This window comes from Colius striatus, chromosome Z, assembly GCF_028858725.1.
Source record: "Colius striatus isolate bColStr4 chromosome Z, bColStr4.1.hap1, whole genome shotgun sequence".
Classification (NCBI taxonomy): domain Eukaryota; kingdom Metazoa; phylum Chordata; class Aves; order Coliiformes; family Coliidae; genus Colius; species Colius striatus.
Genome location: NC_084790.1, coordinates 85540067 through 85564169, shown reverse-complemented (window position 1 = coordinate 85564169; position 24103 = coordinate 85540067). Strand labels below are relative to the sequence as shown.

General features: G+C 46.3%; 1 protein-coding gene across 1 annotated transcript; it reads left to right on the top strand.

Annotated features, from left to right (window-relative positions):
* Positions 1-477: 477 nt before the first annotated feature.
* On the top strand, positions 478-21341 carry ACAA2 (acetyl-CoA acyltransferase 2). Its single transcript, XM_062017850.1, has 10 exons — positions 478-519; positions 5565-5731; positions 7078-7206; positions 8826-8942; positions 10331-10478; positions 12881-13056; positions 13998-14127; positions 16344-16414; positions 18218-18372; positions 20677-21341. The coding sequence occupies exons 1-10, from the start codon at positions 504-506 to the stop codon at positions 20759-20761; spliced, it is 1194 nt and encodes a 397-aa protein (XP_061873834.1). The 5' UTR covers positions 478-503; the 3' UTR covers positions 20762-21341.
* Positions 21342-24103: the final 2762 nt, after the last annotated feature.

The following is a 24103-nucleotide window of genomic DNA, read 5'->3' as shown; positions in this document are numbered from 1 at the left end:
CGGGCCTGGCGGGGCGGGTCTGGGCCTGGCGGGGCGGTGCGGGACCGGGCCTGGCGGGGCGGTGCGGGTTCGGGCCTGGCGGGGCGGTGCGGGTTCGGGCCTGGCGGGGCGGTGCGGGCTCGGGCTTGGCGGGGCGGTGCGGGTTCGGGCCTGGCGGGGCGGTGCGGGTTCGGGCCTCCCGCCACACCGCCGGGGCCCGGCGCGGCCGCCGTTACCGGGGCAACGCCGCGGGCCGGCGCCGCCGATTCGCCAAAGCCCGCGCCGCCCTTCCTGCGCGCGAGGAGGGGAGAGAAAACCAAATCGAGCCGCAATTAAATGTCAGAAAGAAAGAAAGCAAGCGAAGAAAAACAATTAAACATAAATGCAGAAGTGCCCCGTGCTCCCCCCGCCCCCGGCGCGGCGAATGTGCGGCGGGGCGGGCGCGGGGAGGGACGGGACGGGACGGGACGGGGCGGACGGGAAGGGGAGGGCGGGACGGCGGAGCGGAGCGGAGCGGAGCGGCCATGGCGCTGCTGCGGGGTGAGGCTCCGGCGGCGCGGGCGCGGAGGGGCAGGCGATCCCCGCCGGCTGCGGCGGCAGCGGGGCCCGGGCGCTGCCTGAGGGGACGCGGGTGAGGGGCCCGGGCTGAGCCGTGAGGGCCAGCGGGTCGCTGCCGGGGCAGGGCCGGCGCTGGGGCAGAGGTGACCGGCGGAGTCGCGGCTGCCGCGTCCGGGGAGGCGGTAGCGGCCCTGGCCCGGCTGTGGGGGCTCGTAACCCGGCGGCAGCTCGTGTGTTGTCCGTCAGGAAATCCAAAATGGAGCCTCTGAAGCCGTTCCTGGCCCTCCGGGGTGATTTTGTCTTGCCCGGGCCGGGCCGGGCCGTGCCCCTTGGAAACCCACAGGCCCGCGTTAGGTGCGAGAAGGGATCATAGAATCACAGAATGGCGGGTTGGAAGGGGCCTTTTAGAGCTCATCCAGTCCAACTACCCTGCAGAAGCAGGTCCCACCTAGATCAGGTCACACAGGAACGTGTCCAGGTGGGTCTTGAAGCCCTCCAGGGAAGGAGCCTCCACACCCTCCCTGGGCAGCCTGGGCCAGGGCTCCCTCACTCAAACACTGAAACAGTTTTTTCCTGTGCTTAAATGGAATTTTTTGTGTTGCAGCTTTTTTCCATCACCCCTTGTCCTGTTGCTAGATACCATCAGCTGCCATCGTCTCTGTAGTGAGCACTGAATGTATATTGAATATACTGTGATGGACTTTCTGCAGTGCTTAAACCACTTGTGGTGCAAACTTAGAGCAGAGGGCGCATATAATATGGCCAGTGCCCATCCACATCGACCTGCAGTGACTAGAAGTCACTAGGAAGGACAGTTGAAGTGTCAGTGATGGAAAGTCTCTTTGGTCACACCCAGCCCCTGCCTGTGTTGGCAATAAATGTGCAGGGTAAACCCTGTAGGTGCCAACAGTTCTGGAAGCATTTTGTGTGAAGAAGTACCCAGCAACTGTGTGCAGTTTGAATTTCACGTCTCTCAAGAGTGTGATAAATACGCCCCTTTAATCCCTGATCTTAAGAACGGAATTGAAGTTGATTTAAATAGGGCCTCTTACCTATTTGACAGTGCTTTGCTGCCTGACAGGGCTGTGCCTAAATAAAACCAAAGGGGCAAGTCATGGTTTGAGGTTTCAGTGCAAAAGCCTGTCCGGTCACTGTTGTAATTCTGTATTGCTCTACTGAGCTGGATAGTGCAGGGAGCAGCTTTGCCCATACTTGTTTGTTAGTTTCAGGATCTTGTCTCTTGCCACAAGACTTTTCATACCTTGTTTTTGCTTCATGATTATATTTTTTTTCAGGTTAATGTTTGCTTTTTAGTCCTTCAAGATAGGATCTGCCAAACAGATATTTTTATACCAAGCACATTTAAGAAGGGTTGGAGGGTTAGGGAGCGTTTCACACCTATAATAGTAGATCCTCACTGGGCAGAAAATGGTTAACAGATTTACATGAAAAGATATATTTGAGTGTTTGACAAGGATTCAGAGTTGCTTTCTAGCCCTAAAATTTTCCAGATCCCTATGCATTTGGCAGTATTCATCACTCATACAATATTTATCGTCTAGGAAGACTCCAGAGACCTTTGAGTCTTGCCATGGTAATGTAGGGCAGTAGTAGTTAATGGAGACATAGAAAGAGCTATCAAAGTCCTTTCTCACTCAGGACTTAGTCCTGAGTCAGTCACCCCTTGTTGCCCCTCCTGAAATTCCATGAAGTGAGTAGCATTTCTAGAGAGATAGAGAGAGATATATTGTTATTGTGAAAGGAAGGTTTAAGGGCAAAGTTCCATCCTCGCCCCTGGACTGTTTGCTTGTAAGGCAACACGGTGTGTGTGATTCAGACAGTAACGTGCATAACCAACAACCAGGCCAAAAGGGAGGAGAGACAAGTTATTTTAGCTTGGTTAGATCCCCGACCTGCTCCACAGCAAAGACTTGCCATCACAATTTTAGAGGAGACAGAGGGACGAGAGTTGCTGGGCAGGAGGTGTGGTGACAAGGAGAGGGTCAAGGCCTTCTTGGCTGCAGGGAAGATAAGCTTGGGAACATGAGATCAGCCTTAAAAGAGCAAAAGGTCTTTTGTTTAAAAGTGTTAACGTTTAATGAAGTCTCAAACTTAACATTCCATAAATTATTGTTAATGCAGCACATTTTTGATAGTTCAGTGAAAAAGACAGGTCTAAATTTCAATCTGCCAACTGAATATTTAGAGAAGCCAGGAACTAATTCTGCAGTGACTGTATAGAACATGTTTTTTTCCATAAACAAATCTCACTTAAAGCAACCTAGCCTCTGTTAAAAAACTCGAGCTTGTGGGGGTTTGCACCTTGTGTTTGTTAGTAGTTTTCATCTTTTTATTGGGAAAAACGCCTACAAAGTAGAAACTTGTTCAGTCAATGGATTAACAGTTGTTTCTGGTTAAATTCAGTTACTTGCTGATATCAGTTGAAAGGTGATTAAATGAGGAGTGAAAAAATGACAATAGATAAAACATACAAGAGGTCTGTTCCAAGCATTTGTTCCCAGCCCGTGCACAGGCCCTTTCCCTCAGCACCAGCTTTAGTACTTTTCAGACTCCTCAATATACAGAGGCCTCTCGGGATATTTAAGGACCGTGGTGTCCCCTCCACACCTCAAAACCTGAAGAGTAGAGTTTGGGGATGTATAATTTTATTATTCATTCATTCATTCATCAGCTTTCCTTTCTGCTCCTCACAGTTTTTGCGTTGTTACCACGTCAGCACTACACCTTAAGGGAGCAGCACTAGTCTGCTTAGTAAAGACTTCTTTCTGATACACCAGGAAGAAGCCCATGGGCAGCACCAAGCTGTGAGGGTGTTAACCTGTTGTGCTGTCTTCATGGTTTTGAAAGCTGTGTTGTTTTTCATATTCGTCCCTATCCTATCCTTAGCCTCCTCCAGGATAACACCCAGTTGACCTTCTGAGCATTTTGGTTGCCCGTTTCAGCTCCCAACATCACGTTGGAGTCCTTGGCAGTGGAGCAAGCTTGCCCTTCACCAGTTTGGAAAATCCTTTTCTATAAGTCACACAACCTGTCATCCAAATAGGTGAGAGCAGAGGAGCACTCTGACAAACCAGCCAGAGAGCGTGGCTCATGCAGTCTCTAACTGAAAGCCTGGTATTTCATGAGCAGCTTCATGAAGAGACATTTTCCTTTGGTTTCGTTCTTTTATCTCTATATATCCTTATCATGTTACGTAAATAACTGTGGGTGCTTCGTGGCAGCTGTGGAAAAGGGGTATGTGAGCTCCGTTGTTCAACTGGGGGAAAGTTCACTCGCTGCCTCTCCCTTGTTGCTGTGTGCAGGCAGCAGCAGGAGGCTGCTGTGACGAGCAGCCAGCAGTTGGTTGGATTGATTCAGACACACCTCCTGCCGAGCTGGCATTGGTACAGGCACTCGTGCTTGCACGCGCTCTCCTGGCTGGAATTTCCTCTCCAAAGCTTCGAGGCATCAGCTAATGCAGTTTGGATGACTTACGTAGTTCTGGAAATAGCGTGATTATTTTGTTGCTGTTGTTGTTTAGGATATGTGTTTCTTCTAAAGTGAAAGGAATCAAAGTAGAAATACATACTAAAAGATTTTGGTTTATTCTGTTTTGTTTTATTGTTGTGAGTTTGGGTTCTTTTTTAGTTGTGAAAACTTCCTCAGAGTGTAAGCCAAAAACCTCCTGATTTTTTCTAGGATGAGAATCATAGAATCACAGAATGGTAGGGGTTGGAAGGGACCTTGAGATATCATCTAGTCCACCCTCCCTGCAGAAGCAGGTCAACCTAGATCAGGTCACACAGGAACGTGTCCAGGTCGGTCTTGAAGCCCTCCAAGGAAGGAGCCTCCACACCCTCCCTGGGCAGCCTGGGCCAGGCCTCCCTCACTGAAACACTGACACAGTGTGTCCTTATGTTTCAATGGAACTATTTGTGTTCCAGCTTCATCCCGTCACCCCTTATCCTCTTGCTAGATACCATCAAAAAAAGTGCTGCCCCAACCTCCTGACACCCACCATTTGTAAATATTGATGAGCTCCCCCCTCAATCTCCTCTTCTCCAGACTAAACAGCCCCAGTTTCCGCAGCCTTTCCTCCAGTCCCCTGATCATCTTGGTGGCCCTGCACTGGCCTCTCTCCAGCACTTCCCTGTCCCTCTTGAGCTGGGGAGCCCAGAACTGGACACAGGACTCCAGATGAGGCCTCACCAGGGCAGAGTAGAGGGGGAGCAGAACCTCCCGTGACCTGCTGCCCACACTCTTCTTGATGCCCCCAGGCTGCCATTGGCTTCTTGCCCATGAGGCCACGTTGCTGGCTCATGGTCAGTTTATTATCAACCAGCACTCCCAGGTCTCACTCTGCAGAGCTGCACTCCAACAGGTCAGTCCCCAGAATCATTCAGGTCAATCCCTCAGAACCATTACCGTTGGCAAAGACCTTTAAGATCATCGAGTCCAACCACTCACCTCACACTGCCAGGCCCATTGCTAAACAAAACCATATCCCTCAGCACCTCATCTGTGTGTCTTTTGAATACCCCCAGGGATGGGGACTCCCCTGTGGACAACCTGTTCCAATGCTTAACAGCCCTCTCAGTGAAAAAGTCCTTGAGGGAACAGCCTCTTTGCTTCTTTAGAAGAACTGTTCTTCATTTGGTTATTTCACAGGTGTCCACTATGGGATTGCACGGATGTTACTTTCATGCTTTTAGTACACTGGTGCTAATGTATGATGTGGTGTGGTGGCCTCCTTTGCCTGTCTGATATCCAGACTACCTGCCTTGTTTTTTTCTTTCAATACTCTTTGTGGAAAAGAGATATGGAACCTTGCCAAACTTTTCTTTCTTGACCATGAGTTCTGCACACTGTGTGTAAGGCATTGCTGTCTGGCTTATTTATCTTCAACTGCATGGGTTCACGTTGCCTGCATTTACAAAGCTTCCCGTGGATCTGGGATATTTATCTGATTGAGACTGACCTGGTGGTTTTCTGAGTACTGGTGTGCTAATTCCTTGCTTCTGTTTCAGGTGTGTTCATCGTCGCAGCGAAGCGAACTCCTTTCGGGACCTATGGAGGTTTGCTGAAGGACTTCACGGCCACAGACCTGACAGAGCAGGCTGCCCGAGCTGCGCTGGCTGCTGGCAAGGTCTCCCCTGAGATCATCGACAGTGTTGTTGTTGGCAGTGTCATGCAGGTTGGTAAAATGGAAAATTCGCTGCTCAGTGGTGATTTCAAGTCAGTTCTTGCAGTGGGGTCCTGTACATCGTTACCTATGTTTTGCAGCCAACAGTAAAACAAAGGTGTGGAAATAGAAGGGGTGAGTAGCACTCAGAGTTTGATCTTTCCTGCTCATATTTAAGGGATATACCCTGCATGATTTGTGACATTGTGGAGTTAGTGGTGGCTGTGACAGTGCTGGGGGAACAGTTGGACTCCATGAGCTTCAAGGGCTTTTCCAGCCTGATTATGTGATTAATTCATTTTCTTTTTTTCTGAACTTGCATTGGCAAGTAGCATTGTGTGTAGAACTTCAAACAAACTGTTCTGTGGTACTTTGCTGTACAAACAGAAGTGTGATGGAACCATGCTTGAAAACTTTTGGAGGAATGAGATTTCGTTGTTAGAAGAGTCCAGTGCCCAATGAGAACATCATAAGAGTCGTAGAACTGTAGTGGTGGAAGGGACCTTTAGAGATCATCCAGCCCAACCCCTCTGCAGAAGCAGGTCCCACCTAGATCAGGTCACACAGGAACGTGTCCAGGTGGGTCTTGGAGACCTCCAAGGAAGGAGCCTCCACACCCTCCGTGGGCAGCCTGGGCCAGAGCTCCCTCAGCTCACACTGAAACAGTTTGTCCTTATGTTTAAATTGAACTTTTTGTGCTCCAGCTTCATCCCATCACCCCTTGTCCTATCACTGGGTACAACAGAAAAAAGTGCTACCCCAACCTCCTGACACCCACCATTGAGATATTTGTAATTATTAATGAGATCCCCCTTCGGTCTCCTCCAGACTAAACAGCCCCAGGTCCCGCAGCCTTTCCTCATAAGGAAGATGCTCCAATCCCCTGATCATCTTGGTGGCCCTGCCCTGGCCTCTCTGCAGCACTTCCGTGTCCCTCTGGAGCTGAGAAGCCCAGAGCTGGACACAGGACTCCAGATGAGGCCTCAGCAGGGCAGAGCAGAGGGGGACCAAATCCTCCCTCAAGCAGCTGCCCACACTCTTCTTGATGCATCCCAGGGTGCCTTTGGCTGCTTGCCCACGAGGGCACATTTCTGGCTCATGGTTACATACAGAATTTCACAGAGTGGATGTGAAGCAGCAATGGCACCTCCACATTTTCAAAACTGCCTTTTGGGGGAGAAGGGGAGCCTTTCCCTCTCAGTCTGAGCAATTTTCATTTACCTCAAAGTAATTACTGCTTACCAGCCAGGATCTGGTAATCATACACATCACTCTGTGGTGTGTATGCTGTTTTGAAAATAAGGGAAAACAAGAAGAAATTAGAGTGTAACCAGACCTCCTTTTTGTTCTGTCCGCAGAGCTCTGCAGATGCAATTTATATCGCGAGACATGTTGGTTTGCGTGTGGGAGTCCCTGTCTCAGTCCCAGCCCTCACTGTCAACAGACTCTGTGGCTCTGGTTTCCAGTCCATTGCCACTGGATGTCAGGTACAAAGCTATTCTTTATTTCTCCTTTCATTGTAACATTTATCAAGCTGTTAACAGGAGAGAAGAGATACATGTGCTTGGTACTTTGGATGGGTCTGAACATGGATTTTTGGCTACCACTGGCAGTGACTTCTACCGTCCTGCATGTGCAAGAGTTCAACCTCCACAGCACCATATTTTGTGGGTGGTTTTAAAAAACATCATTTTGAGTTCAATAGAAGGAATGCAATGTGTGTGAGGCAGTGAAGTAGAGCTCAGCTTTGCAGTATGTCATCCTGTTTGTGTGAGCTGCAGTTACTGGGCATTGTAACCACAACAGGAGGCTTCCATCTTTCCATACTTGTTTATATTTTCACCCAACTAGCTGTGGAAGCAGCAACTTGTGCTTTTTAAGTGTGTTTTTGTCCAAAGACCCAAACCCTCTCATGGGTTAGGCAACTTGTAGCAGCACTTCTTTTAAAATGGAGGAAAATCAACTTCTTTTGGAGTGATTGACCAAAGCGACCGAGTTCATGTGGTACAACGGTTGTTATTTCAGTTGTTCACACAGGCCAGAGGTCTATGACTAACAGTGGTCGAGACTTCACAAAATTCAAGGGTATTTTGTGAATACTTGAGCAACCACATGATTGGTTTTCTTTTTAAAACAAGCAAAACAACCTGCCCATTGACCAGAGAATGATTTTAGGTCTCATCCTCTAGAGGGAGAAAAGTGGAAGACGGTGCAGAGTTAAGGTTATGTCTCTAGTGCTTCTTGCAAAGGCTGAACACACGTCAGTCCACACTGAAGTGGTTGTGAGCTCTTTTCCTAAGGTGGCATTTGATCAGTGGAGTTAATATTTCTCTGTTTTCTCTGGTAGGCAACAGAGCTGCGGCTCCTCTTCTGGACCGCTTAAATGTGCACAGTTTTTCCTAACTATAGAAGCATCTCAGCACAGATGGCTACAAATCAGTCATGCTGATTATGAGCTAATCATCTCAAATGCGTGTCCAGATCATTTCACCTGCATCCATGCCAGCACACAGATAACTGTCCAAATGAGCGAGTCCTTTTCAGGAAGCACAGTTTTTTGAGCGGTCTGATGGTGCATTTAGGAATTAGGACTTTCAGGTTCTGTGCACTTTGCCAGTGATAAATTAGTGTATTGGGGTGGTGGGGGAGAGAGGGGCAGACTGGCAGCATACCTGTTTTCTAAAATCACGACCTATTTTTTTTAGAATCTTAGTGTTTTAGCTTTAGGTTTAACTTTGTGTTCCTTTTGAGAAGATTGAGAGCTCAAAAAACAAAGCTCAACCGTCTGTCAACTTAACCACACAAGCATGACGATGGTTAATGCTTTGCTCCTCCTTCCTGTCACATGTGTGCACCCATATTCTCTTCTTCCCCTCTTCTTCCCCTCTTCTTCCCCTCCATTCCTTGCTGAAAGGAGACAGAAGAAACACCTAATGGAACAGACAAATCCCAATCTTAATAGAAGGGTAAAACCTTCATAAATCTAGACACGTCTAACCTTGATTTCATTCTCTGTGTGTGACTTTGTAGGTGGGTGGGTCTTTTTCTACTGTCTTACAAAACCAGCAAACTAACTCCTACATCTGTTTTGGTTTTCTGTTAACAGGAGATTTGTCTTAATGACTCAGAAGTTGTTTTGTGCGGTGGAGCTGAAAATATGAGCCAGGCTCCTTATGCAGTTCGAAACATTCGGTTTGGAACCAGATTAGGAGCGGAACTCAAGGTCTAGTACTTTTTTTTCTTACTTTTTTTGGTTTTTTCATCTGAGTGAAGTCATGTTTATAGAGCAATGTGAAGTATCAGATCTGTAGACACTATATCCTTGCAAGTGAAATTATTGGTGACTAGATCCAGGTTTAGTTGTTCAAAGTGTTTATTCACTGTTCAGACGTTACTAAAACAGCAGATTCAAGCGTTTATTTTTAAGCATGCCAGTTCTTTAGCTTTTCCAAAACCTGATTTGAATTCCTCCTCTGTGTTAAACATGTCAATAAACTCGTAGTCACAAAACTTAACTCACTTGGTAAATCACATCAAAGTACTGTCTGTAATAAACTTGTCAGAGGCTGGGAAGTAGAAGCACAAACAGTTTAGGTAAAGCTAGTAAGACAAGCAACATGTTAGACAGACTGGTAAAGAACACAGATACCTCCAAGTTGTAAGTGTCTCTCTGTTTTAGAAATGGAAACTTGAAGTTAAATCCATTGACAGATGACTTTTTTGCTGGTTTTTGGCATTTTCTTCTGATGATAGATTCTTAGTAAGTGCTGTGGGAAGTGTCTAGTTCTGCTCTGATAATTACCATTTACTCAGTGGGTCGTAACCAACATCAAAATGTTAAATGAAGATGTATCATTGTTCCTGCCCTTTGTTTTTTTACACTGTTTTTCCGTGAAGAGAGTGGTGTGGAGCATGTGTGACTCTGTTTTGAGAACCCTGTGTGGCACTGTGACAGCCTCAGCTCCTACAGAGAACAACCTTCACAGAGTCACTGATACACTGAGTCTCCATGGATGCCGCTGGGTTCTTAATCATGAAGATAGTTGAACTATACAGTTGCAGATGGATGATTTATTTTGCAGAACTGGTGAACAGAGAGATGACAAAAAACCCATCTGGTCTGACTGCGCTTGCCTTTATCAAGTTAAGTGAAGATAGACTTGGGTGTTTTCTCACCTGAGATGTTTTTACACACAGAAGCCTTTATCTCAAGTAAGATGATTTTACCTGAGGGTACAGAAAGAGCCAAAGAATCAGGAGGCTGTTGTGCCTTTTCAAAGTTCCTCACCTTTCCTTCTTGGTAACCAGAAAGACAGATGTATTTGCTCATAAGTCTCTAATAATTCCTACTGAAACACTTAAGGATCGTCAGCCTTTCCCAAATCTCTCATGTGAGTGGAGAGAACCACAGCAGAGCACGAGGTAGATTAAAATACCACACCTGCAGTGTCACAGTGTGTTTCTTCTAATTTAGTTAAAGTGTGTGTAGGTGACCTGAGTTAATTTTACAAGGGGGCATTTAGTTTCCACGAAGCTGCTGAGCAATTAAAAACAATAATAAATGTTAATGTTGCTGTGCTTTAATTTTAATTTCCACAACATCCTGTGCAGCTGGAAGACACGTTGTGGGAAGGTCTAACAGATACACATGTTAAGATACCGATGGCAGTGACAGCTGAGAATCTGGCTGCAAAGTACAACATCACACGAGAGGAGTGCGACCGATACGCGTTCAAAACGCAGCAGAGGTGCAAAGCTGGTTAGTAAATTTAGGGGTGGAAGTGCTTATGTGATACTGGTTTGAAATCTGATCAGGTTTTAGCATCGATCCAAAGTGATTTTAAGTTTTGTGTAGCTCCTGTGTCTTGGGGTTGTTTGTCTTTTGGTTTGTAGGTACTGTAATTCATGCTTTTGTTTGCCTTGTGATACAAATAGCTCACTCCTGGGGGGCTGCCTTTTATTATACTGAGTCAGGCCTTGTCCCTATCAGCAGGTTGAGTAATGAGCCCTTCTCCACTGGCTTGCTGTTCAGGCAGCAAATGCTGTGTGGCTGTCCCATGTCACCTCCTGCCTGGACAGGATTCATGTTCATGAGTGTAGCTTGTTGGTGGCCCTTTGCTGGGAGGCCTTGTCCTTCTCTTCCCTGCAGCAGAGCAACTTTGTCCAAGACATGCCTGACTCCACTTCTTTCTTTCCTCTTCACTGCAGAACAGTCCTCTCCCATGGCCACCCACATGCCTCTTACATGGCAGCATGTGCTATAGAATCACAGAATCCCAGGATGGAGGGGTGGAAGGGCCCTGCAGACCTCGTCCAGCCCAACCTTCTGCTCAACCAGGTTCCCCTTGCTCAGGGGGCACAGGAACGTGCTTGAGAAGGCTCCGAGAAGGAGCCTCCACACCCTCCCAGGGCAGCCTGGGCCAGGGCTCCCTCACCTCAGCACCAAAGGAGTTTCTCCTCCTGTGCCAGTGGGACTGCCTGTGCTCCAGCCTGTGCCTGTTACTCTTTGTCCTGTCACTGGCCACCACAGAACAAAGACTGGCCCCATCCTCTCAACACCTGCCCTTCAGGGATTTATCAGCATTCATAAGCTCCCCTCTCAGCCTTCTCTTCTCCAGACTTAACAGCCCCAGGTCTTGCAGCCTTTCCTCCTCAGAGAGATCTTCCAGTCCCCTGATCATCTTGGTGGCCCTGCACTGGCCTCTCTCCAGCAGTTCCCTGTCCCTCTGGAGCTGGGGAGCCCAGAGCTGGACACAGAACTCCAGATGAGGCCTCAGCAGGGCAGAGCAGAGGGGCAGCAGAACCTCTCTTGACCTGCTCCCCACACTCTTCTTGATGCACCCTGGATTGCTTCATCTCTAATTGATCTGAAGGCATTTCCTTTCTTTCACGTATTACGTGCTATTCTGCAACCCTTGAACAGTTAGACCACATGAAATCTGAAGAGAGGATGGTTGTTTACCCTGCTTTCTGGATGGTTTACATAGCTAAAGCCATAATTCAGAGGCACTGGGTTCCTGGGAAGTTGAGTGATAGTGCAAAAGGGATGACAGAACAAAAGCCGGTAGAATGTATCATGATCATCCAGGGACGTTGACATACATTGTAACCCAAAGGTGAACTTAAAAAGCAAGGATATGAGAATACTTGTGGATTCTGGTGATGGTGAGCTCCAACAGCTGCTACTCTTCAAGGAAGACTTTGTGGGGTTTTTTGTCAGTGGCTATATCAGTGTGTTTTGTAACTTTTCTGTGTTTCCTTCCCTGCTGATCTCGTTAGCTAGCTCCTTGTTAGTTGACCCTATTCCTGGAGCCTTTGGTAGAAACTGTTGCCCCTGAAGAGGCTTTTGCTTCTTTTTTTTTATTCTCCAGGATTTTGCAGGCTTTATTTCTGCCTGTTCTGACCAGTTCATCTTGTTTCACACTAAAGAATTTGTATTCTTTAAATATATACACCTGTAAATATTTCACACGTGTGGCTCTTCTGGAAGGAGAAAGATTTTGTAGAATGTGTGAGAGGTAGCTAAACAACTCCAGATATGGCAGTTTCAGTGACTTTGTTTTAAATCCTTGAAGAGCTGCATTTGTGGAATGATTTGAGGTGGCGGGGAAGTCTTGGTTCGATTTTCAAGAGATAGATAGGAGTTGTTTGGTTTTTAAGCCTCTGTGTTCACTTCAAGATCGTGGACACAATAGGTGCTGTTTAGTTGACTGAATACTGTTACCTAATGTCCTCCTGGGGTAGTTGATGGACAATAGCTTATGCTGGTTGTCAACAGGGAAAATGAGGCTCGGGATTTTTTCCCACATACCTCTCCGAATGAGATTTACAGCTTCTAGGGCCCCTGTTAAGCATCAGAGCAGTAGAATAAAGCCACAACAGAGGGGGAATGTGTACCAAAAATAAATCTAGTGATTGTAAAAAGAAGAGCTCAGACATTTGAAGCTGAAATAACACTGTAATATTTGAGCATTCCTTTGGAGGAGTTTCAGAATGTGTTTGTAGGGTTTTTGCCCAGTTTCTAAATAAACAAACAGGACTCTTGTTTAAATAGAGCAAAAGTTGTGTGCACATGAAAGCAGGATTATTGCTCATGCTGCACAATTGTCTTGAGCTTGTTTTTTGTGAGAGTCCTTTTTATTTTCCTTTCTGTGGTTACAGCTCATGATGCCGGTTACTTTAACACTGAGATGGCACCAATTGAAGTGAAAACAAAAAAGGGGAAAGAAAATATGCAAAAGGATGAGCACCCAAAACCCCAGACCACTGTGGAACAGTTGGCAAAGCTCCCATCCCTCTTCAAAAGGGACGGGACAGTCACGGCTGGGAATGCTTCGGTGAGTATGTCAAAGCCTTGGGTTGTGAAAGTGTCACCTCTAAGGTTCTTCAAACTTACTGTTGCTCTATTTATGTCTCACTGAAACACCTTTGGCTGTCAGCCGTGTCTCCTGAGGAAAAGGATTTCTAATTCTACTGCTGGGTGCTGCTTATTGCCTGTTCCAGCTCCAAGATGACAGAGGATCCTTCAGCCTCCCTAAAACTCGGTTCTGTGGATTGTCACTGTTCTTTTCAGTGAAGCATTGACACTTCCTCATCAGCCTTGAGCTGTGCAGTTGATGCCTGCAGTGGCTGTGTAGAATCAGCCATTCTGTTTTCATTTGGGGGCAACGATGTGTGAACGTTTCCTTTACAAACCATGTGTTATATTAGTGGGCATGCTATTGCTACTGCTGCTCATCTGTGTACCACAATGAGCATCCTCTGTAGGCTGGACCACGTTTTGCTCTCACCCAGAATAGACTGGATGCGTAGCAGGATGTAATTCCTGACCTCTTGCAGTCATTATCTTAATCAATTGATTAATGTTCTTTGAGCCAGAAAGATCACTGTGATCACATAATCGGAATTCCTGCCTAAAACTGACCATACCCACAGTAAATATAGGTGTCTCAAAAGTATCTTTTATAAGGAACAGTCCATACATCACCCAATATGAATTGCACTCGATGTTTTCAGCCTGAGGGAGGCTTTTTAAGTGGCAAATATGTATTTTACTTCTCTGAAACATTGAAACTAAACGTCTGCATTTAACTTTCTTTCGCGGGCCACAGAATGGTGAAACCTTGTGGTTTGTTGTTTTGAATAAACACAAATACAGTTGCTAAATGTTAATAATACACTCAAGGCTTGTTGGAAGGGCAGATACAGTTTAAAGTGTGTGTGTGTTTGTTTATTTGTACTTTTTCCACTAACAATGCTCTTCTCTTCTTATTTTAAGGGAGTGTGCGATGGAGCTGGTGCAGTCATCATTGCTAGTGAATCAGCTCTTAAAAAGCACAGTCTTACTCCTCTGGCAAGAATAGTAGCATATCACTCATCTGGCTGTGACCCTTCCATAATGGGCATTGGTGAGTTGCACCAAAAGTCATTGTTTTATAGCAGTGTCAAAATACTCTCGTGTTGGACATTAAAAAGGAAAGAAAGGGAGACTGCAGTGTGCTGAGCCCGATGGCTCTTTGTGTGCTGAGAAGTTCATGTGGCCATTTATGTGGCCTTTTGCAGAGCGATTGCCCATCCCACCACATCCCCATTACACAGAGATATTAACTGACTCCTCAGTTTGGCTGAAGGGGTATGTGTGTCGCCTGACCTATAGCATTATCACTGAGCTATAGTACCCTGGGCACATCTTAACATTTTTACTCCCTCTGTTAGTATGTGGAGAAAACAACCACTCTCTCGGTGTTTTTTAAAACCAGTCTCCTGCTGAAATGCCCTTTCCTCTTATTAAATGTGTAGCTACGAGTTGTCTTCCTCACCTCTTGCTGAAAGAGTACTGGCTATGCACACACACCTTTCAGCAGTTACTCAGGCTAAGACTGGATTCCAGGACACATATCTGTTCAGGTATTATTTGGGCAAACCAATTGCTGCTTTTTTTTTTTTTGGTTAGTCCCATGTTTTACCCTTCCACACCCAATAAGTGCAAACAAACCCTCAAAGCCAATCCAGACACCCCGGGATTTTTCCCTCCTGTTTAGCTTGTAGACAGCATTGTGTCCCAGCATTGCTTTTCTTTTCTGCCATTCTGTTCACAGAAGTCATTGTTGACTGGTTCCATATGTCTGTAGAAATGCAAATGAAGCATTGTCAGATTTGTTTTCTTCATCAGACTATCTAACACAACCTTCAAAGCAAATGTGGAGGGAGGGTTTCTTTGGCTAGACTTCATGCTCTCATTGTGCTCTCTAAACCAGCTCATTCTTTCTAGGTCAGGCAACTCTTTTAGCTTGTTTAAAAACTTCATAAATCGTATGGAGAAACAGTTAGTAGCCCAGCTCCTGAACACCACAGCTTGTCCCCTGCAACTCAAAAAGACCAGATGAGATTCATGGACATGACAGCAAGGGATCTGAGAACAGGAGCTCAAACTGAGCAACTGCCCTCTCACATACTGATAGTGATAGGGAGTCCTGTCTCACAGTGTCTAGTGAGAGAATTCATTACTTAAAAATAAGAGAGAGAGAGGGCTGGGGAGGAGGCAGGGAGTGAAAAGTCTGCTTGGCTGTCATTAATGGTCTTTGTATTGTCCACATGAGACCCTCCCATTACTCTCACATGTAACAGGCATACTAAAATCTCTCCCTAATGAGATGGATTTAGAGTCTGGTATTAAGCTTCTGGTAATCCACTGAGGTTTGACCTAGGACCTTTCTTTTAATTTTCCTGTCTCTTCAGTGATTTACTTAATTTTATGGGTTTTATTCTTTGAGCTGTCAGTTTCCAGCACCACTGTTTTTTGTGGTGAGATCACGTTTAGGACCGTTAACATTTTAGGTTGGGGTTGATTTTTACTTATCCTGTGATCAGCTGCCATCTAAGATTTCAATGTCTTTGTCCTGGGGGCACATGCCTAATTAACCCTTTCAAATCCTCTTTGAGTGTCTCTTTCTTTAGGGAGCTGTAGATTATAGTGGGTTGTAGATGTCAGTTTTCTTCCAGAAAACAGTTTTATTGCCAGATTCTAAACAGTATTCTAAATAATATTCTAAAAACAGTCTTAGTGGCTTCAGTTGGCCAGGACCTGGGTCCTAGGCAACTTCTTTTTTTGGACTAGTTCAGGTAAGTAGTATTAAGAACACCACCACAAAAATACCCACAAGCAAACACATGGCCAGCAAACTCCAAAACAGCCTGTTTCTGTCTTGTATACCTGGAAGCTGTAAGTTATGCAGAAAGAGTCGTCTGAACCAAGAGTACTGGGAAGGAGAATGCCTCAAAATTGTCATGAAGTTATTTCATTTGCCTGGGGTCTGTCAGTTCTCTTGACTTGAAAGCTCTGTGTGTGTTTACCAAGAGAGCTGTGCCACAGTAATGACACTCCCAACTTCCCCTGGCAGTGTGTCAAGAAGACTGACAATTAGTTTTGAAATTTAGGAGTTTTCTTACCACCTAATAAAGCAGGTGAGTGGTGTATCCAGAGTTCCCTGGCTCCACAGAGGCTGCACAGAGGCTCATGGGAGGGAATCTGATGAGGCTTTATGAAGTTATCCTGTGTGACAACGTTTATAAGCTTTTCCTTATTTGTGTTTTGTTTAACTAATTGCATTCAATTTCCCATTAGGCCCTGTCCCTGCAATTACTGAGGTTCTGAAGAAAGCAGGCTTGACCCTGAAGGACATGGATTTGGTAGAGGTAAGGAGTTTTACCATGAACAGAGAGGTTACTCCTAATCTTTTAGCGGAAACATTCCACTCATATGTGTAGCCTGTCATCCTAAGGTCAGTCTCTGCATGTCTGCAGCCCACCTTTCTCAGCTCACTTGTCTGAGCTCTACCCACCAAGTATCTCTCACAGTTAGTACAAAAATCTCAGGCATGTGCAGACTGAAAATGTCATGAACACATCCATGGGAAAAAAAATTACCCCCATGTGACATGGAGTTTTACTGCACTGGGTGAGTTGTTAATGTTTTCAGTCAGTCATGCTCCTCCATTTCTAAACAGGCCATGTTTTGTCAGCGCACTAGGCTCTTGAACACAATGCATCAGAATATACTGTGCCTTTATTTTATAAAATAGACCGCAGACATACTTTGTATCAAGGGTTTGAATTTTCATTGGGTTGGTCTGACAACTTGAATGTTGTCTGAGCACACTTCTGTGAGGACAACGTTCATGTTCATAGACAATAGCTCATCCTGGATATCATCTCTAAACACGTGAAGGAAAAGATGGTTATCGGGGGAGTCAACACGGATTCACTGAGAGGAAATGCTGCTTGACAAACCTGATGCCTTCTATGATGGCATAGGGGAGAGGAGGGGAGAGCAGTGGATATCATCTACCTTGACTTCAGCAAAGCTTTTGACAACATCTCCCATAACATCCTCATCAGAAAGCTCAGACAGTGTGGGTTGGATGAGTGGAGGGTGAGGTGGATGGAGCACTGAGTGCGTTCTGGAGACAGTCTTGTTCAACTTATTTGTCATCGATGGAGGGACAGAGTGAATCCTCAGCAAGTTCACCAGACACCGTACTGTGAGAGTGGCTGATTTACTGGAGACTGTACTGCCAGTCAGATTTGGACAGAGAGGGAACTTCATGAGGTTCAGCAAGGGCAAGTGCAGAGTCCTGCATCTGGAGAGGAACAACCCCATGCACCAGGACAGGCTGGGGGTCAAACTGCTGAAGAGCAGCTCTGCAGAGAGGGTGCAGGGAGTGGTGGTTGATAATAAACTGACCATGAGCCAACAACGTGCCCTTGTGGGCAAGAAGCCAATGGCAGCCTGGGGGCATCAAGAGGAGTGTGTCCAGCAGGTCAAGGGAGGTTCTGCTCCCCCTCTGCTCTGCCCTGCTGAGGCCTCATCTGGAGTCCTGTGTCCAGTTCTGGGCTCCCCAGCTCCAGAGGGACAGGGAAGTGCTGGAGAGAGGCCAGTGCAGGGACACCAAATGCAGAGGGGACTGGAACATCTCTCAGGTGAGGAAAGACTGTGGGACCTGGGACTGTTTAAACAGAGAAGACTGGAGAAGACTGAGAGAGGCCCTTATCAATGCTGATAAATCCCTAAAGGGTGAGTGTCAAGTGCCAGTGTTTGTTCAGTGGTGGCCAGTAACAGGACAAGGGGTAACAGGTACAAACTGGAACACAGACAGTGCCACTGGCACAGGAGGAGAAACTCCTTTGGTGCTAAGGTGGGGGAGCCCTGGCCCAGGCTGCCCAGGGAGGGTGTGGAGGCTCCTGCTCAGAAGGTTTCCAACCCCACCTGGACACGTTCCTGTGCCCCCTGATTGAAGGGAACCTGCTTTAGCAGGGGCTGGAGCAGCTCTGCAGGGCCCTTCCAGCCCCCAACATTTAGGAATTCTGTAATTTTTTTATCAGTAAAAAATGACCCAGAGAAGAAGTTCACCATGTTTAACCTTGTGTGCACTTGTGCTGCTGAAAGCTTCTGTGGACAACCAAGAGATGAACAGCTGTGTCCTTTCTCTGGTGTTTCAGGTGAATGAGGCCTTTGCACCTCAGTATCTAGCTGTGGAAAAAGTTTTGGGCCTTGACCCTGAAAAAACCAATGTCAATGGAGGTGCCATTGCTATAGGTCATCCTTTGGGGGCTTCAGGAGCGCGGATCACAGCTCACCTGGTTCATGAGTTAAGGTACGTGCGTAGCTGATAGCTGCTGGTGGTGAATCCAATGCTGAATGTACTTAGGCCTGCAACAGAGTTTTAGGATGGACACAGTGTGACTAAAGTCTTCCAGCTGACTGGCTGAAAGCCCTCTTCACTAAAGCATAGGGCTTTCTTGTAGGAGTTTGTAACCTTTGTGCTGTAGGTCAGGTGCTGCCGTTTGCCTCATGTTCCATTCTGTTCTCATGGCAGGATTTGCTGCTTCCTCTAGATCTCATCCAAGCCCACAGCAGCCAGTGAAGAGGTTTCCTTTACTGAAGTGCCTTTTGAACACAGTCTGTTTTGTTCTTAACAGACTGCATTTAGAAAGCTTTGTCATTGTTTTCTTTCTCCTTTAGTCCATTTTCATGAATTCTGACTCTTGCCTTACTTGATATGCTTAGCACCTTTGTAATGAGTTTTCCTGGGTTTTTTTTCCCCTCTGGCCAGAGACTGTTGTATGTTTTCGCTTGTACTTGCAACAGTATCTAGTCTTTAGCCATAGAGTCTCAGGTAATTTGCACCTTGAAGAAAACTCTTTCATGGAGTGTAGCTGTAGAAAAATGTAGCTTTTAATAACTACTCTGGCAATAAAATTACCGTGACAGTTCTATTACCATCTGAAACCACAACTAACCCGTAATGTCATTCCTTGCTATTTTGTATTCCTAGAGGTATATAATGTACCATCTCTTAGATGGCAAAAGCCTCAGGCCTGCAACTTCTTGTTTTTCTATGGAAATATTTCAGCATCGGTTGAGGCTTCTGATTCAAAGCCAGAGCTTCCAAACCCACTTGCTTTCTAACTCTCCTCACTAAAAGTGGGAGATTAGGTGCAGCTGGGTAAGGATTCTGGAAGGACTCAATAACAACAAAATGAGGCCTCATCTGGAGTCCTGTGTCCAGTTCTGGGCTCCCCAGCTCCAGAGGGACCGGGAACTGCTGGAGAGAGGCCAGTGCAGGGCCACCAAGATGATCAGGGCACTGGAGCATCTTTCATGGGAGGAAAGGCTGCGGGACCTGGGGCTGTTTAGTCTGGAGAAGAGGAGACTGAGGGGGGAGCTCATTAATAGTGACAAATACCTAAATGGAGAGTGTCAGGAGGTTGGTGCAGCACTTTTTTCAGTGATATCTAGCAACAGGACAAGGGGTGATGGGATGAAGCTGCAACACAAACAGTTCCATTTAAACATGAGGAAAAACTGTTTCAGTGAGGGAGCCCTGGCCCAGGCTGCCCAGGGAGGGTGTGGAGGCTCCTTCCTTGGAGGACTTCAAAACCCACCAGAACACATTCCTGTGTGTCCTGATCTAGGTGGGACCTGCTTTGGATCTCTAAAGGTCTCTTGCAACCCCTACCATTCTCTGATTCTATGATTCCATGATTCCATGATCAAGCAGTTATTTTTCATTGCAGCATTGGATGCAATGGGGGAATATCTCCTAAGTTAAACAACAACCCCAGGGTCATTCCTAAAAAAGAGACACAGTTTCCAAAGTGATTATCATCTTCCCTCCCAAACAGTCACAAATCATGTCATAATCTCAGTGATTTTAGTCTCTTCAAACTGCCACTTTCACAGTGCCCTGTTGCCATCCAACGTCCATTTAACGGGCTCGGTTTTCACCTAGGTGGTTGTTTGCTTCATCTAGTGGTCTTTCTTCAGCTCCCTCATAGTGTTTGCCAGGTGGCCCTTCATGGTCTGATTCCTCTGTCATAGCGAGACAACCTTTAGCAGTGACGTTTGGCAAACTATGAAACAGGTGGTTAATACAATAACCATTGTTACTTTAGTTTTTCTGTAACTGTTGATTTATGTTTCATGTAATCACATTTATTTGTCTTTAGCTTTCCTGTAACTACTGATTTATGTCTTCTTTGTCTTTCCTATAACTATTGGTTTATGGTTTACAGTGCACACTCATTTAGCAGCACTCCTTCCTTCACTTTGTGATATATTCCTAGGAAAAGGATGACATGTACATTCTAAACCATCACCTTTGGGAGCAGCAATTGGTCACAGAATCATAGAATCACAGAATGGTAGGGTTGGAACGGACGTTTAGAGCTCATCCAGTCCAACTCCTGCAGAAGCAGGGTCACCTAGATCAGGTCTCATAGGAGCATGTCCAGGTGGGGCTTGAAGACCTCCAAGGAAGGAGCCTCCACACCCTCCCTGGGCAGCCTGTTCCACTCCTCAGAGGGGTTGTGGCAAATTTCCTTTTGCAAAACCAGGACAACAGCTCCTGTGGTTTCAGGACTGTAAATAATTTCCACTGTTGTTTCTCCCTGTGCAGGCGTCGCGGCGGGAAGTACGCAGTTGGGTCAGCTTGCATTGGTGGTGGGCAAGGTATTGCTCTCCTCATTGAGAACACAGCCTGAGCGATTCTGGAGACTGTAGTGTTGCCTGAATAATCCCCCTGAGAAACTTCTGCCTTTAGGCACACTCCAGCATCACTGTCTTCCTTTTTTTGTGCCATTCCTGCAAGGTAAAGGAAGAGCTGAGAAGTCTGAATTCTGAATGAAGAGATCCGTTGATGTCTTCCTAACTAAAGGAAGTGTGGCATCAATTTAATTTCACACTAATGAAGTATTTTCTAAAAGCCTCTTTTCAATCAAAGTTGTTACATTTCCACAGGCAAAACTCCTTCCATTTTCTGAGGAAATTGCCTGTCAAAACTTTCACCAGACCTGCCTTAAAATAGCAGTCAGTGCAGCTTCTTAAGCAAGCATTGCTTCAACTGTCTTTATTTCAGCTACTGCTGCTGTCTGGCACATGTGCCTCTCTCACCATCAAGAAATGTGCACATTTAATTGGAGCCCTTCAGCTGCAGCTGTAACCTGTACCCTGCTGTTTTGCAAGGGAGAAGAGAACGAACAGAAGCTGAAACTTCCATTGTGCCTCCCAAAAGAACAATAAATACCACAGAAGAAAAAGAAATAAAAATAAGGTCTTGGTGTTTGTTTGTTTGTTTGTTTGTTTGCTTTAAAAGTAAATCACTGTGAGAACTGTCACTTTTGGTAACTCAGCGTTTGGTTTGGGCCAGACTTGTGACCGAGGAGTAACTGGTGTTTACTAGGTAGTTTCCAGACAACTCTAGCAAATCTGCTGGCCTTCCAAGAAGGGGAGTAGTTGCATCTAACTGCCTTGCTGCCTGGTAACTGCATACATACAGCAACTCATTTCTTAACTTCCTCTGATGTGGTGTCACCCATGTCTCTTAGTACAGGGCTGTCCTCAGCTGGTTTGAGGAGCACATATCTGAGCCAGTCGTCTCGCCTCTCGCAGGCAGTGGGGTTCAAGTTGTGAGTCACCTGTCTTAATTCATGTGGGATTTGGATGAAGTGAGATCTTCATTGACTGTACTGACTGAAGTCCTCGAGGCTTGCTGTACTGTCAGGGTGTCGAGTGAAGGGTGGGAGCTTGGTGTTTGCCTGCCTGAGCCCCTCCCTGGGACTTGCACCGAGAACACTTTTGCAAAGCCAAGGGTTAGAGTTGGGTTTATGAGCCACAGTTTCAGAAGGTTAGAAAACAGGTGCTTTATGAAGGTGACAGATGGACCAGGCTGGAGATGGCTGCTGATAAACACCCTGGCTGCAGCAGCACCAGCGTATGACAGAATGGCAGAAACGCTGCTCCTGGGGGGTTCTCCCCTCAGAGCCAAAACCCACCACTCTTACCCAGAGGCTGGTGTCCCTGCTGAGTGGAGGAAGAGTACAGCCCATCAACTGCCTTGTTTAAGCCTTCAGTCTCTTTCTCCCTCCTGTGTCTTTCTAAGTCAATGAGAAGAAGAAAACACTCAAAAGGCTGAAAAGGCTGAACACTAACAAGCTCCATCTCCCTCTCCCTGGGGACTTTTATATCACCAAACCTCTCTGCCCTCGCCCTGGGGTGACATTTACAGAATCCCAGAATCCCCAAATGTTGGGGGTTAGAAGGGCCCTGCAGAGCTCATCCAGCCCAAGTCCCTGCTAAAGCAGGTTCCCCTCGCTCAGAGGGCACAGGAACGTGTCCAGGTGGGGTTGGACAACTCCAGCTTTTGTCTGTTGCCTCTTGTCCTGTCACTTGAGACAACAGAAAGAAGTGCTGCCTCATCCTCTTGACAAACACCTTTTAAATTCCTGGAAGTTTAACGTGATTTGTATGGGGAAAGCACAGTCATATGTGTTTAGTATGTGCCTCTTTGCTCATTGCCATACTTAGGGGTGTTAAAGAGGTGTGACATTTAATATTAGTTTCCCAGTTAGTGAAGCAATGATCTCACCCCCTGAGAGGCACCGTGGCCTTGCTGAAGCTGTTTGTCTGCCTGATCCCACGATTTACAGCCAAAACAAGACCATCTTGCCTCTCCAAGGCTTCCTCCCTTGGCTGCTTCTCCTGCTGATCTCTCAGGAGGAATATCACTGTCCAGGTCTGCGCCAGAGATAAACAGGGACTGGCACATTTAACCCTTTGTGTGTGATTCTCACAGAGGGCAACATGCACCTTGCTGTGATGCAGATGTCCACATTAGAACTCACAGTGTGTCGGACAGGTCTCATGTCAGAGACAGAATGCACTTCTCCATAGCCTGCACGGTGCTACATAAACTAAAGTAGCAAAGGCTTCAGCCTTTACTCTTTCTCATCCCTGTCCACTGTCAAAATGTTGCTTACCTACAGCTGCTTCTTTGCTGCTCCGTTGGCATGAGCTATGACAATTGTGAAAGATGGGAGGCTGTTCAAAACCTGACTGCCTAGCCCAGCAAGATATTCAGGTCAAGGCAGGTATTGTTAGGACTGGTGGATAACAGTTGAACTATGCTGATCACCGTTCCGGGGGTTTTGGTGGGTGCAGTGGCTTTAATGACTGAAAATGCATAGTGCTATTTATGTGGATTTAAGGAAAAAACCCAGCTGCAGGCAGCAAGCTAGATATTAATTTAAAACAGTATGTGTTTCCCTCTTTCTGCTGCAAATTAGGGTTACTGGGGTTTCACTGTTCAAGGTACAGTTGCCTCCTGGATTTTAGAAAGCAGGGTGTTTTCTATTCTTAGCTCCTTCCATAGCTACCAATAACTAATACGTTCTTGACTGTGGATAATCACTGAGCTCTGATTTTCAGACAGCTCACACAGTTTTCCCCAAGATCTCAGCCCTGTGTAGCTACAGTTCTTTCAGACCTCGTCACTGTGTAGGTACAGTAAAGAATAGTCCACTTCATGCACTTTACTTTGCACATAATGTTTCATTTCCCCCTTTTATGACTGGGATGTTTGAGCTCCATGTGTCATCCATTTGGTCATCTGGAATAATTATGTGTTTTCTCCAGGCTGCATTGTGATGCTCACCTCATTCTCCAAGTAAGATATGAACACTCTATCAGCACAGACGATTGTAAATCCTGCTGGTAACCTTTCTTTTCTGTATGAGCCGACTGCTTGTTCCTCTATCATTCCATTTTTATCCTCTTCATTTCCTCTAAGAGCTGCTGATGAGGGGCTTAGTCACGCTGAAGTGAAACAGTGAAATCCTTTCTCTTGAAGTTACGGGGACTTAATTGCACTTCTAACACATGCAACTTCTCCCACAGCTTCCAGATTTTCAAGTTGAGTGTCTGCTTTTTCAGGGACAGGAAGGGAAGATGGTCTTGTTTTGGAAATAAATTCAGCTTCCTTCTTTTTGTGTGTCTGTGTTCTCAGACTGCAGCACCTGGTGGTATAAACCCCCTCTGAAGGAGGCCAA